We start from the raw sequence: 27,791 nt of genomic DNA on the forward strand, positions 1-27,791 counted from the left end.
TGAGGGGCCACTTACGATGCCAAATAAAGGAGCTGAACCAGCCAGTCTCAAGTGTTTGTTTCTTGAAAATCAGGGGGTGCATCCATATAGGGTATAACAAACAAGGGAGAATATTCATCTTAATAAGCACTATCCGACTCAACCACCAGACTGGAAGTGTCTCCCAGCTTTGAAGATCTTGTTTAATTTTTCCAAATAGTTGAATAAAATTGGCTTTAAACAGCCAATCCAGAACTGGAGTAATGAATATGCCCAAATACACAAAACCCCCGCTATGACCACCTAAATGGGAATCTATAGTCACCCTCAAAAGCCAGCTCCTTCGTAAAACCACCCATAGGCATAGCCTCTGATTTAGCAAAATTAATCTTATACCCTGAAAAGCACCAAATGCGTGAATGCATTGTATCAGGTGAGGTACTGATTTGTCAAAAAAAATTAGGACATCGTCTGCATACAACGAGATCTTATGTAATTTTGACCCACTTCTGGAGCTAATATATTGGGATCCCCACGAATGGCCTCTGCCAATGGTTCAATCACCAACGTAAAAGGCAATAGTGAAAGGGAACAGCCCTGCCGGCTGCCCCTAAAAATATTAAAATTGCTTGATCATACCCCGTTGGTAATGACCACTGCGAGAGGTACACTGTAGAGAATCTTTACCCATCTAGTGAAGACTTTGCCCAAACCAAATCGCTCTAGAGTATAGAAAAGGTACAGCCACTCAACTCGGTCTGGCCTTCTCTGCACCTAAAGAAATCACCAATCCCTGTATTGACTGCTGTTGGTATGGTTGAATTATGTTAAGCAGCCTCCTAACATTATTGGAGGATCTATGACCCTTTATAAAGCCCATCTGATCCTCTTTAATAATAGAAGGTAACACAATCTCCAGCCTTAATGCAAGAGTCTTAGAGAAGATTTTAAAGTCCACATTTAAGAGCAAGATGGGCCTGTATGAAGCATAGTCTTCCGGGTCCTTCCCTTTTTTAAGGATAAGTGAAATATTGGCCTCTCTCGGAGATGGTGGGAGACAGTCATGACTGTATGAATCATTAAACATTTTCAGCATCGGGCCTGACAGTACACTTATAAATTCCTTATAGAATTCACTGGGAAGTCCATCAGGACTGGATGCCTTTCCACTCTGAAGCTGCCTCACAGCTTCCTGCACTTCTTGCTCTGATAATGGGGCATTGAGAAAGGACTGTTGTTTGGGAGTCACACCCGGGAGCTTCAGATCTCTAAAAAAGGATTCCATTTTGGCCTGCCCCTCCTCACAATCCTCAGATTAGTATAACTTAGAGTAAAATCTTTGGAACGCCACATTAATCTTTTTAGAATCACATGTTAGGTTCCCAGACCCTTCCCTAATCGCAGTAATGGTTTGTGGGGCACTCCTCTTTCTGGCAAGGTATGCTGAGTATTTGCCTATCAACCAAGCCTGTGTTGATGTCTACGAACGCCTGAAATTCTCCACAACTTACTATCCATGAGGATAAAGGGATCCATTTGCCAGTACCTTGAACCCACTGTAACGTTCTTAGTCTTAACACTGGAGCATGATCAGAGATGGTAATATTACCAATTGTTCAAGATGCCATCAGATCAGGGTTACCGCAGGGGTCAGAAAAAAAAAATCAATCCTCGTGTGACATGTGCAGATTGGAGAAAAACGTGAAATCCCTACCTGTATGGTGGAGACTCCTCTAGACGTCCACCAACCTAATTCCCCACACAGACTGTTTAGTTTATACAGAGGGTATCGAGGGACCGTTGGGCAACCTGTCTACTGTGGGATCCATGAGACAGTTAAAATATCCCACTATAATGATGTGCCGGCACTCAAGACCTATCAATTTAGAAAAAGCATCGACCAAAAATTTAAGGGGACGAGCTGAGAGACAATAAACATTTAAAACACAGTATTCTTCCACATTTATCAAGGCCTTAAGAATTACAAACCTCCCGGATGTGTCTTTAACACATTCCAACAATTTAAATGGGAGATGTTTCCTAACCAATATAGCCACTACCCTACTTCTGGTATTAAATGATGAAAATTAAACTCGGTCAAAGCCATTCTGCTGTAATTTCAGATGCTCCTTGTCATCCAGATGTGTCTCCTGTAATCAAGCAATATCCACCTTCTCCTTTCTAAGACTCAAGAGTACCTTCTTTCTCTTTATTGGCGAGTGACTTTCTTTGATATTCCAGATACACCATTTAATTAAATCATTGGCCATAATCTTCTGCAATTACATTTAAATTCCAGAGAGGAGGAACCCGAACCACAAACTGTTGAGCCTTTGTGTCACGTGATCCACCAAATATAAAAACTACATAAACTAAAACCACTACATTTAACAAATCTACAAAATTATTAAAAATAAAAAAACAAAAACCAGAAAACAAACCAACATATAAAGCACCAACAGCGCTGGGTAGGGAAACTCACCCCCTGGCCGGAGGGGTAACTACCCGTCCCGAACTGCCCATATGTAGGCATCTAACCATCCCAACCACCTTCACTTCTCCCAGATAGAGCTGCACCACAAACACAAGCAGAAAAGAATAAACTCCCCATAGAATATCGATATGAATAAAAAATATATATTTTATTAAAAAAAAGGGCAAATAAATATCCACCCATCCTTTGGTATATCCTAACTTAGAAATTGAAAATGTACATCTTCACCACTGTCAGATATAGTATAAACGAAATTATTATCAATAGAGGAAAAAAAAGAAAAATAAACCTCCAACCGGATTTCCTCCGTTTCTTTTACAAAATAAAAGAACACATACCCAAACAACACTATTTAGACATACTACAATTGTTCAAATTAGGTTAGTTTGTCCATAAAGTTTCTTGCCTTCTCCAATGTGTCAAAGAGATGTATGGATCCATCTAAGGTGATCCAAAGCACTGCTGGAGATCTCAGTGAGTACTGAATCCGAACTCCCTCAGTCTTCTCTTGACACCGTTGTAAGATTTTCGTTTCTGGATCACAGCTGCTGAAAAGTCCTGAAAAATCATGATCCTAGAGCCCTCGTAAATTAGGGCCTTTGGATCCTTCCCCTGGAAAAAGGAGAAAGTGAGGACTGCAGATGCTGGAGATCAGAGCTGAAAATGTGTTGCTGGAAAAGCACAGCAGGTCAGGCAGCATCCAAGGAGTAGGAGAATCAACGTTTCGGGCATGAGCCATCCTTCCCCTGGACTCTGGAAGCCTCCATGACTCTCTCCTTATCCCGTAATGATGGAACCGCACCAGGAGAGGACGAGGACGTTGACCCAGACTCAATCTCCGCGCTGTGACCCGGTGAGCCCTCTCTATCTTCAAATCCTCTCGTGCCAGCCTCCAAATCAAGGAATTTCGACAGCCATTCCTCAACAAATTCCACAGGCTGCTCACCTTCCTTACCCTCAGGCAGACCGATGATCCGAATGTTTTTTCTCTGCCCCTGTTTTCAAGATCATCCACTTGGCCACGCAAATTACGGGCCTGTGTCTTCAGGGCTTGGATCTCATCCTTGGATGAACTGGCATCAGCTTCCGCCAATGTGACCCTGTGCTCCACCTCATCTGTTCTCTTCTCCAGGTTTCCCAGCTGCTGCTCATGCTTCTGCAGCATGAGAGAGACTGGAGCCAGCTTTTCTTCAATCTGTTTTCCCAGCATCTCATGAGTCTTCAAGAGCCGGTTCACCAGGTCCGGGGAGTAATCGATCCGAGGCTGCTGCAGGCTGAACTGCAGACCCGGCCTTGGATGCTCCTCCTCCCTTTTTCGGCATCTCTGGATGGCTGAAAGTAAAGGTAAGTTCATTTTTAGATGTATCTTGGGACTCCATGATCTTTCCAGAGTCCCAAGAAATTCTGATGACCTGGGTTGGGCGGGTTAAAGGACCATCCCATTTCTGCTGCGATGCAAAGCTCTGCAGTGCGATCTCCTCAGATTGCCGCCATCTTAGATCCCCCCCATCATACTGTTTTGACAGTTAAAAATTAATCCAGTCTCTTGTTGCCTATAAAATTATTTTCTTGTTATCTGTAGTGAAACTGGAGTTCATCTCCAGTGAGAAAAGCATCGTGTGGGAACAAAATGGCAAAACCGAATAACAGTGGTCTGGCCAGACAACCCTTTGGGGCCAGCAGTTAGTAAATGATCCCCACATAAGAAGGTGGGACAAACAGAATGGTGACGTCTGTCAGGTATTTCCCTGTTCCCATTCCCCTGCCCTATTATTCGTAGCTAGAAGCTGACAGGATGCCAGTGTCCTGTACAGTCAAACAAAGTGAATGGAGCCCACAAGATCTTGCAGGCTTCTTCCACAGACAGAAATGGTCTACAAGATATAAAACAAAAAAAAAACATTTACAACATATCTGCTGATTTAGCAGTCTAATTCTCTGTTGCTGCATAAGGCTTCCATGCCCAAGTAATGTGCACATTCCCTTTCACAATGGATGCTGATAGACATGCCATTGTTGACATCTGAAATAAAAGCAAAACATGTAGGGGAAATCCCATGTGCATTAGCGGCATCTGTGTAAAGGGAAGTAGTTTTGAGTCCAACATGACATTGGAAATCCAGGTTTTCCCCACATTCCATTAGTTTTAACTCAGAGTGCTTCTTTCTCTTTTAACAAGTTCTCCATCTGGAAGTCAATCTAGTGGACAGGTTTGGGAACATTCCGGAGGAGGGCACAGCCTGAGTAGCCATTGGGAACCTGCTGTGTTATTGAGAGCAGGTCAGTGGGTCTGTGTGAAGTTGATTGCTCAATCCTAGTCGGCATTGTCAAAATCTGAAAGGTCGTATCACTACTGCAGGGTTAGAGCAAGGCAGAGCCATTAGGAGAGAAGAAGTCAGTATGGTGGTGTAGGAGACTATGTTACTTTTTGTCATGTTCCATAAACAGCGTGGTTAAGGCATTCATCATTTCTCCTAAAACTTTTCATCTCAGCAAGTTTTGAGGTTTTGGATGTAGGTTTGCTCGCTGAGCTGGAAAGTGCATGGACTGTAACAAACACTACATTGGACAAACAGGCAGAAAACTAGCCACCAAGATACATGAACACCAACTCGCCACAAAAAGACATGACCCTCTCTCACTAGTATCCTTACCATACAGATACGGAAGGACACCACTTCAACTGGGACAACACATCCATCCGAGGACAAGCCCAAGAATTCCAAGAAGCATAGCATTCCAACCAGAACTCTACCTGAGAAACACCCCCTGAGAAAAGGAACCGGAAGTGACTTCTCCACAGGAAATGACATCACCCACCCTAAGAGAACCTTCCAGCTTAATGAGCAAACCTATATCCACTTCTCATCTCCTTTCAGAATAACCTGTTTATTCCCCATAATACTTAATAGCAACCATTCCTTTCGGGAGCTCGATGACTGTGTCCCTTATTGAGGTCTGTTAATAAATGGAAATTTGTTATTGTCATGGAAGTTTTGGTGGTGGTTGAGTGTATATATTATTTAATTTGGATAAATGTGAGGAATTGCATTATGGTAAAATGAACAAGGACAGAACTTATACAATTAAAAGTAGGACCTTGGGCAGTGTTGTAGTATAGAGAGACCTAGGGGTGCAGGTACATAATTCTTTGAAGTTTGCATCACATATAGATAGGGTGATTAAGAAGGTGTTTAGCATATTTGCCTTCATTGCTCAACCCTTTGAGTATAGGAGTTGGATGCTATGTTAGGTTGTATTGGAAATTGGTGAGGCCTGTTTTGGAGTACTGTGTCCAGTTCTGGTTGCCCTGTTATAGGAAAGATAATATTAAGCTGGAGAGTATTCAGAAGAGATTTACCAGGAGGTTACTGGGAATGGAGGGTTTGAGTTATAAGGAGAGGCTGGATAGCCTGGGACCTTCTTCACTGGCATGAAGAAAGTTGAGGGGTGACCTTAGAGATTTATAGAATCGTGAAGGGTATAAATAAGGCAAACAGCAAGTGTTTTCTCCCTCGAGTAGGGGCTTTCAAGACTACGGCCATATTTTTAAGGTAAGAGGAGAAAGATTTAAAAAAGACATGGGGCAATTATTTTACACAGGGAGGGGTTTGTGTGCGGAATGAACTTCCAGAGGAACTGATGGATATGGGTACAATTACAATGTTTAAAAGACACTTAGATAAGTGTATGAATGAGAAATGTTTGGAGGGATATGGGCCAAATGCAGGCATGTAGGACTAATTTAGTTTGGGCTTATGGCTGGCATGAACTGTTTGGACCGGAGTCTATTTCTGTACTTTTTGACTGTGACTCTATAAAATAAGTTGCTGGAATCCAAGGCCTTTTCAACATTCTATGAATCATTTTACATATTTAGACTTAGTGCGAGGTTTGCACTATTACATCTCTACTCAGAATCTCTCCACATCATATGATTTCTTACATTGTTACTATTTTCATATTCAGGTATTAGCCCTTTACGCTATCTCCACCCCTTTGCCTTTGTATGATGTTTACATCCTCCTCAGAGAACTGGGTGAGTTGGAGACGAGATGGGATTGAGTTTGCGATGTACAACATTTTTACAATTCACTTGGCCCCAACTCTTCTCTTATTGTGTGTTAAAATGATCTTGTATTTCCTGAGGAGTATGTGGCTGCCTTCTTCCTATAAAAATGTGTACCTCATGGTGTTCTATACCAAAACATATTTGCCAGTTACATAACCATTCTACAGATTTTTTTAAAAATGTCTTTCTGCATTGTGGTGTTCTTTTTTTTTAGATTAGATTACATTACAGTGTGGAAACAGGCCCTTCGGCCCAACAAGTCCACACCGACCCGCCGAAGCGAAACCTACATTTACTCCTTACCTAACACTATGGGCAATTTAGCATGGCCAATTCACCTGACCTGCACATCTTTGGACTGTGGGAGGAAACTAGAGCACCCGGAGGAAAGCCACGCAGACACGGGGAGAACGTGCAAACTCCACACAGTCAGTCGCCTGAGGCGGCAATTGAACCCGGGTCTCAGGCGCTGTGAGGCAGCAGTGCTAACCACTGTGCAACCGTGCCGCCTCTTTTTCTAATGAATATTTATATGAATATAATGATAATCCTCTTGCCAACCAATCAGTATTGTCCTATCATTCAGTAAAAATATTGATTTCCTTTTATTTTAATATTTCTTGAGCATTGTCCTTATGAGTGCAAGACAAAAAAGCTTCAATTTAATGTATCTTTTGCAGCATTATTAAAGTGGAAATTATTAAGTTATCTAGGAATAGAACACTGAAATACAATTTAGTCCCAGTATGGATACAGATGCATAATTGCATCCTAAATATCTGTTCTCATCCCTGGCCCCACAAAGCCAAAAACGTCCTCAGTCCTTTTTTGAACAGCCTCTAGAAAACTAACACTGGACAAAGGCTGACATGTGAATGGATCCCTGCCTAATTTCCTCTCTCATCTTCTGCCCACCCCTTGCATTAATGCTGTTAAATAGGAGAAAAGGCAAAAAAAGGCCTTTGCCTTGTTTTAGTAATATGTAGATCAGTGTATGTATGTCCCACTGAGACCTGAAGTTGTACCTATAGCCCAATTCTCCAAACTCATTTACCATTTCTAGATTAAATTAGACTTACAGTGTGGAAACAGGCCCTTCGGCCCAACAAGTCCACACCGACCCGCCGAAGCGCAACCCACCCATTCCCCTATATTTACCCCTTTACCTAAAACTACGGGCAATTTAGCATGGCCAATTCACCTGACCTGCACATCTTTGGACTGTGGGAGGAAACCGGAGCACCCGGAGGAAACCCACGCAGACACGGGGAGAACGTGCAAACTCCACACAGTCAGTCGCCTGAGGCGGGAAATGAACCCGGGTCTCTGGTGCTGTGAGGCAGCAGTGCTAACCATGAGTGATGAATTACTGCAGGGATTTTCTGGAACAACATTATTTGATATATACCATTTTTACATGGTTGCTGCCTTCTGTTTATGTTACAGCCCCCCAAGAAAATGTATCCACCCTCATTTGACACAATGTATCAACCTTCTCATTTTGTTTTCTATCATGTCATTATGCCATTACTGACACATACACTTGAGGTAAGAATGATACTAGTGATGAAATTATTTTATTAAGTGGACTGTTTCTTCCTATGTTTGCAGTTGCTTTAAATTACTTGGAGCTGCATGAGGAACATGCTGGATGTCCTCTAGGATATTTTCCTTGTGGAAACATTTCAAAATGTTTGCCACAGATTCTCCACTGTAATAGTGTGGATGACTGTGGAAATAAAGCCGATGAACAAGATTGTGGTATGTAAATAATTAACTACATTCTTCTGTCAGAGGATGTATTGCTCCTAATGTCTAGCTTTAGTTGCATGTGCATTTCACTGTCACTGTCAAAGAGCCTAAAGAAGTGTGATTTTAACTTGGCACAGAGTTTGTCATGCTGTAGATAGAGATGTTCTGCCACTGCTTCCTGCCCCCATAACATTCTGTAGCCTTTATGAACAAGGTCATTTTCCTGGTATGCATTTGAGAACGCAACAAGACTATGGAAAGTCCACAACTTCGCCACAATACATTCAAAAGTACACACAAGAATACAGGAAACGGAAGCAGGAATAGACCATATGACCCCACTAGAGTCTGCTTTGTTATTCAGTAAGGTTATGACTGCTCTGTCATTCAGTAAGATTATGACTGACCTGATTGTGGCCTTAACGCCAATTTCCTGCCTACTGTTCATCAACTTCCACATACTTTACAATGTTACAAGGTTGATCTGCAAGTTTGGTGCTTGGTCCTTTGAGTGGTGCTCCTATAAGTCAGTTAAGGAGGGAATTTGTGACATCAAAATGATGCCCCATCAGAAATGTCTGGCATCTGCTGGTGGTGCTCATGCGGGGCTATGGCAGAAGCAAAAGGGTGTAATTGAATGAAGGAAATTGGCCACAAACCTGGTATTTCCTGTACATAACACCACACCCACAGCACCATGGTTAAGTCTTAACTTCACTAAAATGACCTTGCAAGCCAAGTGATTGTAGTCAAGCAGGCAGTGCTCCGCTATCTGCTCAAGGGCAGGTAGGGATAGGCAATAAAGACTGACCTTGTTAGTAATGCTCATCATCCTGTAAGTGGGTGATAAAAAAATCTCTAATAATTTCATGATGTGAAGTATTGGCACCATTTAAGAAAAAGTCTCTAGCAACCTCTACCCATTGGAAGATTTATAAAAGTTTCAGCATACCTTCCTTATACTTTGTAAAACCAAGAAACCGATTAAGTTTTTGTTAAATCTTTTGTCCTTATAATATCCACCTCGCTCTCCCTGTTCCTGCATCTCCTTTAATACTGTAGGTCTTTCAAATACATGAAGCTTAGCTCCAATTTTTCAATCCCTTTAAATAAGTCAGACAGCTTTGATCAAGGCAGATGTCAGTCCTATCTGTTCAGGCTTCTTCAGTAGTTACTACAGACACTTTACAGAATTTATTCCTTTTTCAATGCACACTTCTTTACAACAACCTCCTTGTTTGACCAGGAAGAACAGGTTTTCTCTACCCAGCCTCACCATTGCCATTTCCATTTCATTTGTTTTGTCCACTATGACCCTTCTTCTAGGACTTTAAATAAAGCCACTGCTAATGAAGTGAGTGTTCATATAGTTCACAATGTGAGGGTGCATTATTAGAAGTTAGTGAGACTCAAGGTTCAATTTTGGGCAAGCCTCAGATATTTGGTTGGGTGTATACTTTGTTATCAGAATGGAATCTGCCCAGAACCAAAATTCTACACTTAATTTTCACATTTTCATTCAATAACATGATTTTAAAAATGTTCAAGTGTTAAACTTCTCTTTAAAGCATGCTGAAGGATTTCTTTATCCATTAGTTTTCAGGGTCAGCTCTCATTGCTTCACATAATTTGTGAACATATATCTCTGTATCTGAATTAATTTTGTGCTGTGTTTTAAAAATGCTTTCTCAATTGTAGATGACAGCAATGGATGGTCTAAGGTTTTTGAGTTATATTATGGAAGATTTTCAAAATATGAAACACCATTTACCAACTGCTGTAAGTTTCTAAAAGCTTTACAAAACTTTCTTCATGTTTTGGTCAAATGTTAGTTTCTACTCAAGGAAAGGTGTCGGAGTTAGTCAGAAAAGTAGGATTCCCTTTGGAGAAGTTAGCTGTCCTTTGGAGAGATCAGGTTTTCTTCAAGGTTTTATAAATGTGTAGAAAAGTGGATAATTTCACTAGCTATCTGTTAATATAAAGGTAAGGGTTACCTTTAAAAGATTAGTGCTGCATAACAGATTTCACAGCCTGTCATTCTCACAGCAGGGGTCTGTAAGCATCACAGTTTGATTCACAGGTCCAACTGTGATAAAGTCTTTGATGTTTGTTTTCATAGGAGTTTAAATACCTGAAGGAAGTATTTTTAATGAATTAAATATTTGGAAAGAATTTAAATGTATTGAATGAACTTTTATAGATTAAAGATTTTTTAAGACAAGTGATGTATGCAATACATACTTAGAACTTTATTTCATCTCACCATGGCTCATGCCCACAGTAAATATAGGCATGAGGGGTAAGGCAAAGGGTATGAATATGGGGGACATGATTTTCCTGAGTTGGCAGTGGGTTGGCTTTGGTTATAAAGGGCCATTGGGCGAGTAGAGAGGCATAGTTAGAATGGAGGTTAAAAGGGGCCATGGGAGGGTTCATGAGATGGCATGGATGGAACTATGAGTGTATGCGGTCTGAGGAGATGTGATGGACAAGAGCTATGTTTTGCTTCATTGTTTTAATTACAACTAGAATAAAATCCCAGTGCACAAGAGCATTTTTAACAAGCCACCTCTGTGCGCAGCAGCTGCTCTGGCTGCCTGCTGACCATCCTCGAGGCAGTGGCCCCAACTCTTGTTAACACGAGAATGAAAGTCTGAAAATTTGATACATTTTCTCAGTAATGAAAATTCTTCTTCAATGGCCTCGAAAATCCATTGTTGGTATTTGTGGAATCACCATGGATTATCATTGGTACACCATATAGTTGTAATACCAACAAGTTATTGACCATGGGATTATAATCTTTCCTCCCCTTTTCCTGTCAATGACCTTAATTTTGATCACCACATTACAAACAAAGAAAGAACAATATCGTACAGGAACAGGCCTTTTGGCCTTCCCAGCCTGCGACAACACATTTTGCTGTGAAAACTGTCTTCACTTACAGGATCCGTAACCCTCTACTCTCTTCCTATTCATGTATCCCTCCAGGTGCTTCTTGAATCCTCCTATTGTGTCTGCTTCCACCACCACCTCTGGCAGTGCATTGCAGACACTCACCAACCTTTGTGTGAAAGACTTGCCTCGCACATCTCTTTTAAACCGCCATCCCACACCTTGAACCTGTGTCCCCTAGTAATTGACTCCTCAACCCTGGGAAAAAGCCTCATTTTCCACTCAATCCATGCCATTCGCAATCATCTAATCTTCTATCAAGTTTCTACTTAACCTCTTGCATTCCAGCTTTGTCTATCCAACCTTTCTGCATAGCTTAAAATCCCCCATACCAGACAACATCCTGGTAAACCTTTTCTGTACCTTATCCAAAGCATCAACACCCTTCTTGTAGTGTGGTGACCAGAATTATATGCAATATTTCAAGTGTGACATAACGAAAGTTCTATAAAGCTACAGCATAACCTGCCTATCCTTATACTCAATGCCCCTTCCCATAAAGGCCAATACGCTATAGGCTTTTTTACTACCTTTTCTATCTGCAATGCCACCTTTAGTGATCTGTGGACTTGCATACCCAGATCCCTCTGCATATCAATACTTCTAAGGGTTCTGCCATCACTATATAATTTCCATCCGTACCTTCCAAAATGCATCACCTCACATTTGTCCAGATTGAACTCCATCTGCTCTTTTTCTGCCTATGCCTCCAACAGATCTGTATCCTGCTGACAATCTTCCTCACTAGCTACAACTCCACCAGTCTTGTATCATCTGCAAACTTACTAATTAGACCAGCACATTTTCTTCCAAATCATTTATGTGGACCACAAACAACACAGAGGTCCCAGCATTGATACCTGTGGAACACCGCCAGTCACAACTTTCCATTCCAAAACGCATCCTTCCACTGCTATCCTTTGATGTCTATGACTAAGCCAGTTCTGTATCCATCTTGCCAGATCACCCCTGATACTATGTAACTTCACCTTCTGTACAAGTCTGCCATGAGGGATCATGTCAAAGGCTTTACGAAGTCTATGTGGACAACATCAATGGTTTTTCCCTCATGAATCATTTTGGTCACCTCCTCAAAAAACTCAAAGTTAGTGAGGCACAACCTCCCCTACATAAAACTATGCTGCCTATTGCTAATAACATTTGCTTCTAAATGCATATAGATCTTGTCCTTGAGATTTTTTTCTAATAATGTCCCTACCACTGATGTGAGGCTCACAGGCCTATAATTTCCTGGATTGTCCCTGTTACCCTTAAACAATGGAACAATATTGGCTATTCTCAGTCCTCTGGGACCTCACCTTGTGGCCAAAGAGGATACAAAAGTGTCTGTCAATGCTCCAGCAATTTGTTCTCTCACCTCCCTCAATATTCCAGGATAGATCCCATTAGAACCGGTGACTTAGCTACTGCAGTTCTTTTTAAGATGCATAATACCTCTTTTTTTTTAATTGCAACTTAGCTTAGAGATTCGACACTCCCCTCTGAGATCATCTTCCACCAATTCCTTCTCTTTGATGAATAATTACAGTTGAATTATTGCAAAAACAGTGCTTGAGAAGCCAGCTTGGTCTTCTGATGTTCTGGCACAATATTGATAACCTGTAGAAATGTCAGTAATGAGATGACTGTACTGAACATACAATACATCTAACAAAGAAAGTTAGGGTAACTTGCCCTGGCTTCCATTAATTGTGACTTATTTTTTTCCAGATCTGCTCCTGTCCAGTATTACCCTCAACTGCACTCATGTTCTTTCTCCCATTGGTGACCAGAAATCCTATCGGCTGCCTACCTGCATATTTAATTACACACAATCCAGAAGGTTAATTCTTAGTAATGGTGAAATCAGACAAGTGAGCAGAAGACCATTTTCTTTCATTTCTGGATCATTCATCCAAAACCACCAGTAGAATTCCCTCACCCTAAAGATAAAATTTTGATGAGCCTGGATATTGAGTGGACAAAAAAAATGAAATAAGACTTTTCCATTTCAATATCCACTGATTACATACCAGGATTTCAGAATATTGGACACAATGCCAGCATCCACAATTGTCTTATATGTAGATATTTCAGGTTAGGTAATCAGTGTATGGTATTTCCAACAAAGTATGGTTGCACCATAATGACAAGTGTATTTCAGTAATGCATTTTCCCAGCAATTAGGCATAGTACTATTATCAGAGAATTCGCAATAAACAGCGAGTCTCCTGCAGTTAAATGTTTAAACTATAACTATAGTTAGTGTCTTTGTCAGACTGTAAAGTGCAAATGTGCAGGCATCTGGTAAGGATGCTGTGTCCTCTCCTACAATCAGTTAGCCAGCTGAAATTCATCTTGTAGGCTAAGATGTGAAGAAAGGACATTTGGAGCGAACATTAGGAACCAATTAACACAATAAAATTGCACTCCAGCTAGCTTCAGCACCTTTGAGAGTAAATAAGAAACCTGTGGGAAGGAATAGACTGTGTTTAAAATTCTATTTACGAAGTATATGGAAACACTCTCTTTCACAACAAAAAAAATTCAATAAATCACAAAACAAATAAAATACTGTAACATTTCTTTTTGCAGTGCTTGGGAATATTTCAGAGAAATGTCAATGCAGAGGCTTGGAACTCGAGTGTGAACGTGCTGAACTATATTCCATTCCCTTGGTTTCATCCAATGTACTAGCACTGTAAGTACAGAAACATTCAGATCATCCAAGGGAGAAATAGCAGGTGAAACCCCAGGTAGCAGTGAGGTATTTGACAGTGGGTCAATGGAAGTAAGTGAGACTTCTGCTCTGGGTGGGACAGTTGACTACAAATGATCACATTACAGCTAATCAATTAGCTATGTACAGGCAGTGAGCATAGCAAGAATAGGCAGGATCAAAGGCCTGGCTGCCATATTTAAAGGGCATCTAGACAGACATTCATTAACTTCAAACTAGAAACATCATTCTCAGAGGAGATTTTTGGAATTGCAGGTGCTGCCACCTATCTCCCCCTTGTTGAGCAAGACCACCATCTATGTCCAAGCACAGACAGGGGACCCTACGGTTTGGAGGCATCTGGCTTCAGGTTCTCCCCCAGGCCTGTCTGGGAAAGGCAGGAGGACATGTATCCCAAGGATAGCTGCAGGAGTTGCTCTTATCTGACGAAGATAGAAGTTAGAACAAGGTTTAGCATTTATGGGGCCCACTCCAGAATCTGGGTGCAATGCAAAAAGAGAATGAATAATCTGTTGTACTCCGCCAGGTTAAGTGGCACTGTGTAGTCTCTGGAAAGTGGCTTTTGAAATCCACACGTCCAGGCACGGAATAGTGAGCGAGTGCCCTTCTGAAAGCCCACAAAAAACCTGGAAAATGTCAGTCACCATGACAATGAAACAGAAATGTCAGCCAGTGGATAAAAGTGACTGGAAGAGCTGTCCCTTACAAATTCAATCACTGGCTGTTACTCTCTGGCACCTAGCTGCTGGTAGGCTCAACCTATCAGCACAAATTGTGGGAGGAAAGCTACCTTAAATTGGAGGTGTTAAAAGTTAAAAATCACACAACACCAGGTTATAGTCCAACAGGTTTATTTGGAAGCACTAGTTTTTGGAGTGCTACTCTTTCATCAGGTGGTTGTGGATAGTAAGATTGTAAGACACATATAGCAAAAGTTTACAGTGTGATGTAACTGAAAATATATGTTGAAAAAGTCCTGGATTGTTTGTTAAGTCTCATCTTTTAGAATGACCATGTTGGTTTCAGTTCTTTCATATGTAAATCGCAAAACATTTTTTTATAAGTTACATTCTCAAGTGAACTTTAACAATAGGTGTCATGTCGGCCCAGATAAGGTAATGAAGGTGTTAGCTCCCTGTAAGGCTGTCTGTGCCACAATGGTCAGACTGATTCTCATCGAAAAAAACAGATTTACAAAATCTTACATGGATTCATGCAGTTTTTGAGCAAAGTAAAATGTAATTCTGCAAGTACAAATTCACCCCACAAACGTGTGTGTAGTGTGTGTGTGTATAGTGTGTAGGTGTGTGTGTATGTATAGTGTGTAGGTGTGTGTGTATGTATAGTGTGTAGGTGTGTATGTATGTATAGTGTGTGTGTATGTATGTATGTATAGTGTGTGTGTGTATGTATAGTGTGTGTGTATGTATGTATAGTGTGTGTGTGTATGTATGTACAGTGTGTGTGTGTGTGATGCGATGGAGTCACTTGTAGTGTGCCATGAACCCAAAGGTCCCAGTTGAGGCTATCCCCGTGGCTACCATCCTCTACTCGGCCACTTTTCATTGTTGCCTGTCCCGAAGTCTGCCTTCAGAGGTTGAATGTTCTGGACTGCTGAAGTGTTCTCCGATTGGGAGGGAACACTTCTGTCTGTTGATTGTTCTGTGGTGTCCATCCATCCATTGCAGTAGCCTCTGTTTGGTCTCGCCAATGTACCATGCTTCAGGGCATCCTTGCCTGCAGTATATGAGATAGACAACGTTGGCTGAGTCGCATGAGTACCTGCTACATACATGGTGGGAGGTGTCCCCACCCATAATGATGGTATCCATGTCGATACATTAACATGTCTTGCAGTGTCTACTGTGACAAGGTTGCATGGTATTGTCCTGAAAGCTGTGCAGTTTGCTACGAACAATGATCTGTTTGAGGTTTGATGACTGTTTAAAAGATGAGAAGTGGAGGTTTGGGGAAGGTCTTGGCATGGTGCTCATCCTCATTGATAATGTGTTGCAAGAACATGGCATAGTTTTTCGGCTCCTGGGAAATACTAGACAACAATGGTTGCAGTCTCCTGAGGAAGTCATTACAGTTCCTCGCTGTGGCACATCGGAACTGGCGTACGGTGAGTTGAGCATCATACCCTGTTCTGAGGGCATCCCTGAGTACTTCCAACTGCCCTTCATGTTCCTCCTCATCTGAACAGATACTGTGTGTGCGTAGGGCTTGTCCATAGGGGATGGCTGTTTTAATGTGTTTTGGGTGGAAGCTGGAGAAGTGCAGCATTGTGTGGTTATCCATGGGTTTGTGGTAGAGTGAGGTGCTGAGGTGCCCATCCTTGATGGAGATGCATGTGTCCCAGAATGAGACAGATAGTAGAGAGTAGTCCATGGTGAGCTTGATTGTGGGATGAAACATGTTGATATCACTGTAGTTTTTTCAGTGACTCCTCTCCATGGGTCCAGAGGAAGAAAATGTCATCAATGTACCCGGTATATAGTGTTTGTTGGAGGTCCTGCGTAGAGAAGAAGTCTTGTTCGAACCTGTGCATGAAAATGTTGGCATATTGGGGTGCAAATTTGGTCCCCATGGCTGTTCCATGTGTCTGGATGAAGAACTGGTTGTCAAAGGTGAAGACGTTGTGATCGAGGATAAAGCGGATGAGTTGTAGGACAGTGTTTGGAGATTGGCAGTTGTTGCTGTTGAGTACTGAGGCTGTTGCCGCGATGCCGCCATTGTGGGGGATGCTGGTGTAGAGTGCGGAAACCTCCATTGTGTCCAAGGAATGTTCCCGGTTTGATTGGTCCATGGGTGCTGAGTTTCTGGAAGAAATCTTTAGAGTCGCGACAGAAGCTGGAGATCTCCTTTACAATGGGTTTTAATATGCCTCCGACATAGCCAGAGAGGTTCTCACAAAGGGTATCATTGCCTGATATGATGGGACGTCCTGTTGTATTGGCTTTGTGTATCTTCGGAAGAGAGTAGAAGTCACCTACACGAGAAGTACGTGGGATGAGTGCACGTAGGGAACTCTGAAGAACTGGGTCCAATGTCCTGATCAATGTGTTTAGTTCACGGGTGTGCTGTTTGGTCGGATCGGCTGGTAGTCATCTGTAGTGTTCCTGGTTGTTCAGTTGTCAGTACACCTCCTTGCAGTAATCTGTTCTATTCCGAATGACTATGGTTCCTCCTTTATCTGCTGGTTTGATGACAATGTTGTGATTGGTTTTGAGAGCATGGATGGCATTGTGTTATGATTTGGTGATGTTCTGCTCTAACTCATGGGTACGGCTGATGAATCTGGCATTTGTATATTTCTTGACAGTTTGAGCACACCTGTCAAGCTCAGGGCAGCGGTCCTCCGCTGGGGTCCAAGTTGACTCCTTCTTTGGTCAATCCTCTACAGATCCCTGTGATGACTGTTCGGGTTCGTCGGGTGGGCTCATTGGGATCACTGTGTCTCTGAGAGGCTGTATGTATGTGTGTGAGTCTGATATAAAAGAGGTTTAAGTCTGTGAGAGTGTGTGCGCGCGTGTGTGTGCGCGCGCGGTGGGTCACCTGTAATGTGACATGAACCCAAGGTCCCGGTTGAGGCCATCCCCATGGGTGCCGAACTCGTTATCAGCCTCTGCTGGGCCACTTTTCGTTGTTACCTGTCCCGAAGTCCGCCTTGGAGGATGGACTCCTGAAGGTCCGAGGTCGAATGTCCTCGACCCTTGAGGTGTTCTTCGACTGCTGGGAGGGAACACTCCTGTCTGTTGATTGTTGTGCGGTGTCCATTCATCCGTTGCCGTCGCCTCTGTTTGGTTTCATCAATGTACCATGTTTCAGGGCATCCTTGCCTGCAGCATATGAGATAGACAATGTTGGCTGAGTCACATGTGTACCTGCCACGTACGTGGTGGGAGATGTCCCCACATGTAATGTAGTGGTGTCCATGTCAACACTCTGACATGTCTTGCAGCGTCTACCGTGACAAGGTTGTATGGTATTGTCCTGAAAGCCAGGCAGTTTGCTGCAAGCAATGATCATTCAATCACAACGTCTTCACCTTTGACAACCAGTTCTTCATCAATTGGTAGCTATGCCCCCTTGTACAAGCTGACCTTCATCATCCTAGGAAAAAAGACTTTCACTGTCTACCCTATCTAATCCTCTGATCATCTTGTATGTCTCTATCAAATGCACGCTTAGCCTTTTTCTTTCCAGGGAGAACAGACCCAAGTCTGTCAAGCCTTTCCTCATAAGACCTTCCCTCCAGACCAGGTAACATTCTGATAAATCTCCTCTACACCTTTTCCAATGCTTCCGCATCTTTTCTTTAATGGGCGACCAGAAGTGTACACAACATTTCAAGTGTTGCTGCAGTAGCATTTTGTATAGTTGCAACATCCCTGTACCAATAAAACCTAACACACAGTAGGCCTTCTTAACAGCATTATCAACCTGGGTGCCAGGTTGCTGCCAGGTCAGGGCTGCTGGAGCTGTTGCTGTCATGGCCTTTGATGGGGAGCCTGAAAAGAAGCGAGGGAAAGAGGCTTGAAAAGGCAATGTGGTAGGGGATTTGCAAAGGATGGGGGAGAAGAAGGTAGACAACTTTAATTTCTGTAAATAAAGAAATAATCAACTAATTGGAAGCCCCTGGAAAAGTAAAATCACTGAGGCAACGCATGTAAAATACAAATGGATGTAAAATCCCTAGATTTAGGTTCTGGAGACATTACATGTGGGTCACATGTAGTGGGTGCTATTATAATGAACATTGTGTTAATTTTTAAATCTGAATTTGAGATTGAGATCTATGATGCAGTAAAATGGTAGCAACTGCCTACTTAGAATATTCCAGTTTTGTGCATAAATAGTGGAAGCTGTGACTTCACCAGTCTTTGGACTTTGGCTAGTGACTCTTTTATGCCATGAAAGTGTGTGTCAGTGCTTATGAAATAAATGTTTGTTGCTGACTTAAGCATTTTGTCATATGTTAATTTAAATATCACTGCCGATGAAATTAACTCTTTTCTGATCTTTTGTGGCTTTAAATTTGATGGATCATTTTTAATTATTGAAAATATTGATTCATTCTTGTGTTGGTTTTGCGCAACTAGAAATACACTATACATCAACATAAATACAGAAGACATTGTTACTACAGGCCTAAATCATCTATAAAATGAGCTAGTGAACAAAAGGAGCCTCTGAAAAATGAAACATAGACCCTGAAAATAAAAAAAAGCCTCAAAGTAAAATTGACACCATTTGCAATAATGATATTTTGGTGGCTACTTTTTGGTTTTCAAGGACCTCTTTTTCATTCTCACTAAGTCAATAATTGGATGATACCATCATGTGACAAAATTATCTTCTGTAATAGACATCTGGTTGTTTGAATTCACAGAAGTAGAATTAGAAAAATTCATCAATATCCTCAATCATTATGAACAACCATTAAAGTTAAAGCTGCACACAAGAAATGTCTTAATTTCCTATATATAAAACAGTATTTCAGTTGTGTCACAGATGGAGTAAAAACATTTTTGATTATGTCTCTCTATCCATATATTTGGTGACTATTTTAAAACACATTAAACAGCCCAGTAAAGGTAGGAGTGACAGCCATTTGACTGAATTTAGCATTAAGTTCCAGAACCTTCTCGGAAGTCAACATCAGCCTGATAATCAATACTCTACATACCTCTTGGTGGGTCTAGAATACTATTTATAATGTTATAAGAGAAAAGCCCTTTATGATAGAATTGAAAGTTATGTTGATCTTACAAGATGATGTGTTCATGATTTGCCAGCTATGGTCTAACGTTAGAAGAGATTCACCACGACTTTGCCAAGGCTGAAGCAATTCAACCTTGAAGAAAGACCAGATAGACTATTTCCTTAAAGCAGTGAAGACTGAAAGGGATCTGGTTGGGGTGTACAAAGACATAGACAGGGTAGAAAGGGAGAAACTATTCTCCTTGGTAGAGGGTCAGTAACCAGGGAGTACAGTGTGGGGTAAGGAGCAGCAGGTTTAGAGTCACAGCAATGTACAGGAGATTTGAGCAAAAATTCTTTAACCCAAAAGTTTGAGGGTATCCGGAGCTGACTGATGAAAAGGATGGTCGAGGTTGGACTCCTCAAGATTTTTAAGAACTATTTAAATGAGCACTTGAAATGTCATACAATACAAGTATTCAGGCCAAGTGCTGGAAAATTGGATTCTTACTGATGGATGTTTGATGACCAGCATGGATACAGTGGGCCAAAGGATCTTAAGACTAGATGACATTTAACCTCTGAAATGGGCTGTAGACAGTTGGCTTTCTACAGTGTGAGCCTTTGTCTCAATGGTAGCTGCTGCTCCCCTGTAGATGGCTTGGTTACATGACTCCCACATTACTGAATCCTTTTTAATTAAATAATTTTGAAACAACCATTGGATTAGGGGCCAGTGCAGTTTCATACAGCATCCACTGGCAATATTAATACTCTTAAATCCAGGACAAAGGATCATCTTCAAGCCTGTAAAAAGCAGCCAACATGTGTGTCTTCTGTGAGTAAAAATTTCTTTCATCCAAATGGTGAGGCAAAAGTCACATTTCATATCTACACCTCCTCAGAAGACTTTTGAAGAGATTTTTAAAGGAAAGAAACTGCCGACAACTGTCCAACTGCTGGCTAGATCTTCAACTATCCTCACAAAGGGATTTCAGATTGTAAACTTGAACTTTGGACTCCATCTTAAAAACAAGAATATTGTTAACTGGTTTTGAAAACTGAACAAATTCATGTATGTTTTCTACTGAAATTCTTACTAATTGAATAATTTCTTTATCCTTTTGTTTATGGTGCATAAGTCTGCCCATGTTGTGAAGCATTCTCCTGCATCTGAGGGTGGTACGATGGCTCAATTACTGCCTAACTGCACCAGGATTCTGGGTTCAATTCCATCCTTGGTGACTGTCCATGTGGAGTTTGCACATTCTCCCTGTGACTGTGTGGATTTGCTCCAGTTTCCTCCAATAGTCCAAAGATATGCAGGTTAGATGGATTGGCAATAGGATAGTGTAAGGGAGTAGGTCTGAGTGGGATACTCTTCAGAGGTCTGTGTGGACTTGATGGGCTGAGTGGCCTGGTTCCACGCTGTAGGGATTCTATGAAGAGTGTGGAATAAACCTTACTTCTGATTTAATTTACCACATTGTTGTTGGGGTTCCTACAAAGCCAGAATCCACCATATCAGAGGGAATGGCAGAAATACACCCTCACTGTTTAAACAAAGGGAAAACAAATTGCAATCTTCTTCTTGAGAAATGGAGAAAATGGTAAGGAGATTTGTTTTAAAAGTCACAATCTATCCATAACAGCAATTCTGATCAGACAACAGTGATAAGTTAGCAACAAATGTCTTTTTTTTTAAATAAGATTTTTTTAAAAACCCTTCTAAGCCATCATCTTCCACAGAGTACTGAGGTCAGAGCGAAAGCATTTTCATTGTGTAAGCTGGAAGATTTAACCTATTAGTTACTATCCTTTTTACTGCATCTCAGATACCAGTGTCAGATTTGAGTTGAACAATTGACAATGTTTTTCTCCATAAAGTAGCTATTGAATGAGGTTGGTGACGATTCACCGCAGCACATTCACCGACGCTGATTAGTCACAGCCAGTTCGCCGCCAGCGTTTCTCCACTGGGGTGACTTGACCTCTGGAGACTATTCACCACCGGAAAAAATGTATATGTAGTGATTGTTTCTCCCTCCCGCCTGTTCTTTCATACTTCTCAGTGCCCTTTATTTATACAACAACATAGTACATATTGATTTAAAAAAAGGTGAAATAAATATCATTTTATTGGTTTATATATAAAAATGAGTTACAAACACTTGCGGTGGCGAATCGTCCTCGGCGGTGAAAGGGTAGTGACTAATCGGCGGTGGCGAAGGGTCCCATCCCGATTGAATGAGTGCAGGCATCGGTGATTTAAAATTTCCTGACTAATTCAGTATTTCCTGGTTGAAAGGTTTAAAACTTTAAAAGCAGCTCCCCTTTCCCTCCCTCACTTGTATTCTCATCCTCTTCCCCCGGTGGCCTACCCTGTCACCTTTGCAGCCATGTCCTCAACCTTACAGCCACCACCTCTTTCCATTCTCGCAGCCTCTCTCTCTTCATCCAGTTTGTTTCTCCCTCTTTGTACCTCCTGAAGCCTATTTTTCTCCACCTCACCTCCACTACACTTTTGCAGCCTTCTCCTCAACCCCACTCCCACCAGCAAATGGCTATTTTTTCCATGATCTTCCTCCTAGCTCCTCCAGCAGCTGACTTCCTTTCGTGTCCTTTCAGAATAGTCCCGCTCAGTGTTGCTTCAATGGCAGAGTGTTCTTTTCCACGTTTGGTACTGAGAAGCTTGCCAGTGAATGGAAGGGACCTAGCCTCTGACTTCTCGTAGGTTCTGTCCATTCTATGCTGGAGACAACTTTACTCTGGTTGGCACTGGCACAATTGAATTTTCACAGCACTTAAAGGAATGTAGGGGATGGGATATTTCCAACAACCCTATGTGTTGATATAGATGTATCCAAAAAATGGCTTCCTAGCACTTGCTCTTGAGAAACTTTATCAATTTTAAAACCTGATAGCTTTGTAATTTCACTCCATCCATCTAGAAACTTATTTTTGTCCTCCCACACAATTACGTTTCATCACCCACCAGCCTTCCCACTCCTGGGACTAACCAAAATTCCACCCAATGTGCCTTCACTTCATTTCTTTCTCTGATTCAGGAGACTGCCAGTCAATAGGCTAAGAAAACTTCATGCTGATTGCTTTACCAACTATCAAGACCTTAGAGAGCTGTAAGTATGCACAAAACTAAAAAAACTATTATATATGCTTTGGCTGTGATTACTTTTGGGAATCATTAGTTCAGATTTTGCTAGGAGCACTGAAGGAACAGATTGTACCATTTGCCTTACATGAAGGGGACGGTCTTGTAGTATTGAGAGTGACTAGTAATCCAGAGACCCAGATAATATCCCAGGGACTGGTGTTTGGCAAAGAGTAGGATATGAATTCAATAAAGTCTGGAATCCAGTCTAATAATGAAATTGTTGTCAATCATTGGGAAAAACTCACCTGTTCATTAATGTCCTTTAGGGAAGGAAACCGCTGTCGTTACCTTGTCTGGCCTAGATGTCATTTCAGACACACAGCAATGTGGTTGACTCGTAACTGCTCTCTGGGCAGTTAGGGAGGGGCAATAATTGTAGGCCTAGTCAGCAACGCTCACATCCAGTGAATGGATTAAAAATATATAGTTATTTAATTCAGTACAGTACACTGCAAAGCATCTGCAGAGAAAATGAGGAGTACTAGTGGCAGGGAGGCTCTTCAAACAATCATACTGAAGAATCTCAATGAGACAGTCTCAAAGCAGAAAGTAAAAAAGCTCAATCATAAATTATATTTCAATTTCAGGAAGGAAAATAAAGGTTAGGACACATACATGGAATTAAGGAAGTGACATAAATAAAAACTTTAACTAAAAAATGTTTTTAATCGCCACCAATAATTTTCTTTTGAAGGGAGAATGGCCTCAAAATTGTAAACTTGATTTTTTCCAAGCAGGCACTGTTCAACTATAATTAGCATTTAGTACACTATTAGAAACTTACTCTTGATTACATATGCCCGACTTCCTTCATCTGCCTTTAATGTGAGACTAATAGATAAATCCAGAGTTAAAGCTCTGTTGCGATTTCTGTGGAGACTACAACAGAACAATCTGCGAAGAAACAAGGTAATTATGAAAGTAACCTGTAGATTTCTGCATTTAACAATACCTGCACATGCAGAAGCTGCTGCCAATTTTACTCTGTAATGATGGCAAGTATTACAACTTCACTTTCACCAGGCAGCAGGGTTGTTATTGGAACATTCTATGGTTATGCATGGTTCTATTCCTTCTCAAATTGACCATTGGAAAACTGAATGAAACTCAATAATTAATTCAAAAAAGATATTTAAATCACATAAAATCCATCCATAATTTGCCATGTCCTCAATTTTTTCAATTTCTGTTGAAGTTACAGCAGCCACAAGTACATTGCAATGCAGTTTATCCACACCCCCTCCCTGCCAAGCTAGAATCTTACTGAGTCTGGATGCTAATAGTGATAAATTTCTGGAGTAAAGAGAGGTGGACTTTTTTTTCCTAGGGATCAGAAAGTCCTGAACTTGATCGGCCAGCAACTCTAATCCTTTAGCTTGTACAATTTAAACTGCTGGACTGACCCACCCCTTCCACTTTCCAAAATTGCAACAGTGGTGGAATGAGGTCCTCAAATGGCAACAAGTTTAATTTTAAATAAAATCTTTCCAATGTTTGTGTTAAGCATTGGTGAAAGTTGTCAAAAGATCGATAGTAGACTAAGTCTTAAATGTCAGTCAACATTTCACCCAAAACCTTTGTTTTAGTGCACAGCCCAGTGTGGGACTGATTGTGGAAACATTGGAGACAGGCAAAAATCAATTCGGTCCGTGTTGTTGCCTCGTGTTGAAAGTGGACTTTTTGAACACTTTAAAATGACAAGGGAATGGGCCCCTACCATACTGTACAGCTCAGATGAATAATTACTCACAATTCCACCCTTAAATTACACCAAACTATATTAGCAACAAAATAATTTCTGAAATTTCACAGCTGAAATTTGACAGGTTAACATCCATAGTGTAATGTTGCATGTTAAATAATTGAACCATTCTCAGCATAATGTAGTATCTTAGGATGATAGTACTACAAAATTAAAGGAGGGAAGATCATAGTAACTAGAGAACATTGTTTGATTTAGGTTCCCAATGAGTTCTGCTCCAACCCACCTAAAACTATTTTGTATAATACAGAGCCATACACAGGCTGAATCAGGGTGGAGTCGTAGAGGATGCAGAACTGCAAGTACGCCACAGCAGCAACAAGAGACATGGTGCTCTGCTGGAATGCTAGTTTCTAAACTTAACAGATCTGTTAATATTAACACATTGAACAAGACAGTGCAACAAGAGATCCTTTTCCAAAAATTCATTCAGGGGATGAGGCTGGACCAGCATTTATTGTCCAACCCAAGTTGCCCTGAGAAGCTGGTGTTGAGCTGCCTTCTTGAACTGCTGCAATCCATTTGTAGACCCACAATGCCATTAGGGAGGGAATTCCATGATTTTTACCCAATAATAGTCAAGGAATGGCAATTTAGTTCCAAGCCAGGGTGGTGAATGCCTTGGAGGGCAGCTTGCAGGTAGGTATCTTCCCAGGCAGCTACCTTCCTTGTCCTTCTAGATGGAAGTGTTTGAGAGTTTGGAAGGTGGTATCTAAGGAACCTTGGTGAATTCTTGCGTTGCATCTTGTAGATGATACACAATGCTGATACTGAGTTTTAGGAGTGGATGTTTATGCATGTGGTGCCAATAGAGTTGGCTGTTCTGTCCTGGATAATGCTAAGCTTCTTGAGTATTATTGGAGCTGCACCCATCCAGGCAAGGTTTATATCACACTCCTGACTTATGTGTTATAATTGGTAGATAGGCTTTGAGGAATCAGGTGAATTATTCACTGTCGGATTCCTAGCCGCTGATTTGCTCTTGTAGCAACTGCATTTATTTGGCAAGTCTAATCCAGTTTCTGGTCAATGGTTACCCCCAGGCTGTTGATAGTGGAGGATTCAGTGATGGTAATGTCATTGAGTATCAAAATACAATGGTTAGTTTCTCTCTTATTGAAGATGGTCATTGCCTGGCACTTGTTTGGCACAAATGTTTCTTGCCACTTGACAGCTCAAATATGGAGAAAGTGAGGACTGCAGATGCTGGAGATCAGAGCTGAAAATGTGTTGCTGGAAAAGCGCAGCAGGTCAGGCAGCATCCAAGGGGCCCTTCCTGAAGAAGGGCTCATGCCCAAAATGTCGATTCTCCTGGTCCTTGGATGCTGCCTGACCTGCTGCGCTTTTCCAGCAACACATTTTCAGCACAGCTCAAATATGGGCATTGCCCAGGTCTTGCTGCATTTGGGCAGTTTCGGAGAAGCCGTGAATGGTGCTGAAAATTAAACTAAACACTGTGGTCAGTGAACATCTCCAGGGAAGATCATTGAACTAAGGACATTGCACTGAGGAACTCCTGCAGAGATGTCCTGGAGCTGACCTCCAATCACCACAAGCATTTTTTTTTGTGCCAGGTATGACTCCAAGTGCCCTGAAGAAGATGGGAATGAGCACCCAACTTTAATTGCTACAATCTTTCAGATATAGGGACACGAACAATGCTGTTAGAAATGGAGTTCCAAGATTTTGACCCAGTAACCGTGTTGGGGAAGAGTAAATAAGAGTCATAGAGATGTACAGCATGGAAACAGACCCTTCTGTCTAACTCGTCCATGCCAACTGGATATCCCAACCCAATCTAGTCCCACCTGCCAGCACCTGGCCCATATTCCTCCAAACCCTTCCTATTCATATACCCATCCAGATGCCTTTTAAATGTTGCAATTGTACCAGCCTCCACCACTTCCTCTGGCAGCTCATTCCATACACGCGTGAAAAAGTTCTCTTTTATATCTTTCCCCGCACCATACACCTATGCCCTCTAGTTCTGGACTCCCCCAACCCAGGGAAAAGACTTTGTCTATTTATCCTATCCATGCCCCTCATGATTTTGTAAACCTCTATAAGGTCACCCCTCAGCCTGCGATGTTCCAGGGAAAACAGCCCCAGCCTGTTCAGCCTCTCCCTATAGTTCAAATCCTCCAATCCTGGCAACATCCTTGTAAATCTTTTCTGAACCCTTTCAGGTTTTGCAACATCCTTTCCATGGGAAGGAGACCAGAATTGCATGCAATATTCCAAAAGCGGCCTAACCAATGTCCTGAACAGCCGCAACATGACCTCTTATGCCGAATCGTTTCAAACAAAGTAGTCAGGAGAGGAGACCTTGAGCAATTAACTAGCTTTTATTCATGGCCATGGGGAATTACATCTGTGTTCGGAGAAGAGGTCTGATGCAATTCCAATGAAATACAGAATGTTACAAGTTATATAGTAAAACACAAACCCACTGCCCATTAATTACACAACCGGGGGCAGTCATAAGGTTCACATACATGGTCAAGATCTATATTTCTTAATGTCTACAAAACTGAACATCATATACTGCAGGTTCAGCTAGACTAGAATAACCAATAAGGGACGGAGTGAAACAATGCATCATTCTATGAAGCAGAACTATCTCATGGCCTGAGAAGCAGAGACAGCCTGCAGCTGCAAGATCAGGCTATCAAAACAATATTCCTCAGCCAGGACTCAAACAACAGTATGGCTAGCAGGCTATATTTTCTGCAAAAATTGCTTGGTGACAAAAATGACTTCCACACAATTTAGAGTCAATTTTGGTCAAGTTCTCCCACAGACAGCTTAATGCTGTTTTTAACTTGAACTACCCGTTGACTCTTGGCGTATGCTTGTGGCTGGCCTCATATATATACTTTTAAATTCCAATTCTCTTCTACCATACTCAAATGCCTCTATCTTTGAAATTCAGACTTCCTTGAACTAAAATTTTGTCCAGTTTCATATTGGAAAACTGAAACTACCATCTTCCCACCATTTCTACAGCATACCAAACTTCATACCAACTGGTTCCATCTCCTTCTCCAACTAATGTCTCATGCTGAGCTAGACTATTGGCATTCTGTTGTAACCCAACCGGAGTTTTCTAGCCAATAAATGCTTGATCCCAAAATTCCTCCTTCCACCTCTATAGCA

General features: G+C 41.6%; 1 protein-coding gene across 1 annotated transcript in view; it reads left to right on the top strand.

The window, feature by feature from the left end:
* The first annotated feature begins 3,263 nt into the window (after window positions 1-3,263).
* rxfp1 (relaxin family peptide receptor 1) overlaps window positions 3,264-27,791 on the top strand; it is a 123,451-nt gene continuing 98,923 nt past the window's right edge. Inside the window, 5 exon segments of the mRNA XM_043673942.1 lie at window positions 3,264-3,326; window positions 6,443-6,512; window positions 8,157-8,306; window positions 13,848-13,953; window positions 22,767-22,838. Of these exon segments, the coding sequence (XP_043529877.1) occupies window positions 3,264-3,326; window positions 6,443-6,512; window positions 8,157-8,306; window positions 13,848-13,953; window positions 22,767-22,838 (461 nt within the window).

The sequence above is a fragment of the Chiloscyllium plagiosum genome, chromosome 32 (genome assembly GCF_004010195.1).
Source record: "Chiloscyllium plagiosum isolate BGI_BamShark_2017 chromosome 32, ASM401019v2, whole genome shotgun sequence".
Classification (NCBI taxonomy): Eukaryota; Metazoa; Chordata; class Chondrichthyes; order Orectolobiformes; family Hemiscylliidae; genus Chiloscyllium; species Chiloscyllium plagiosum.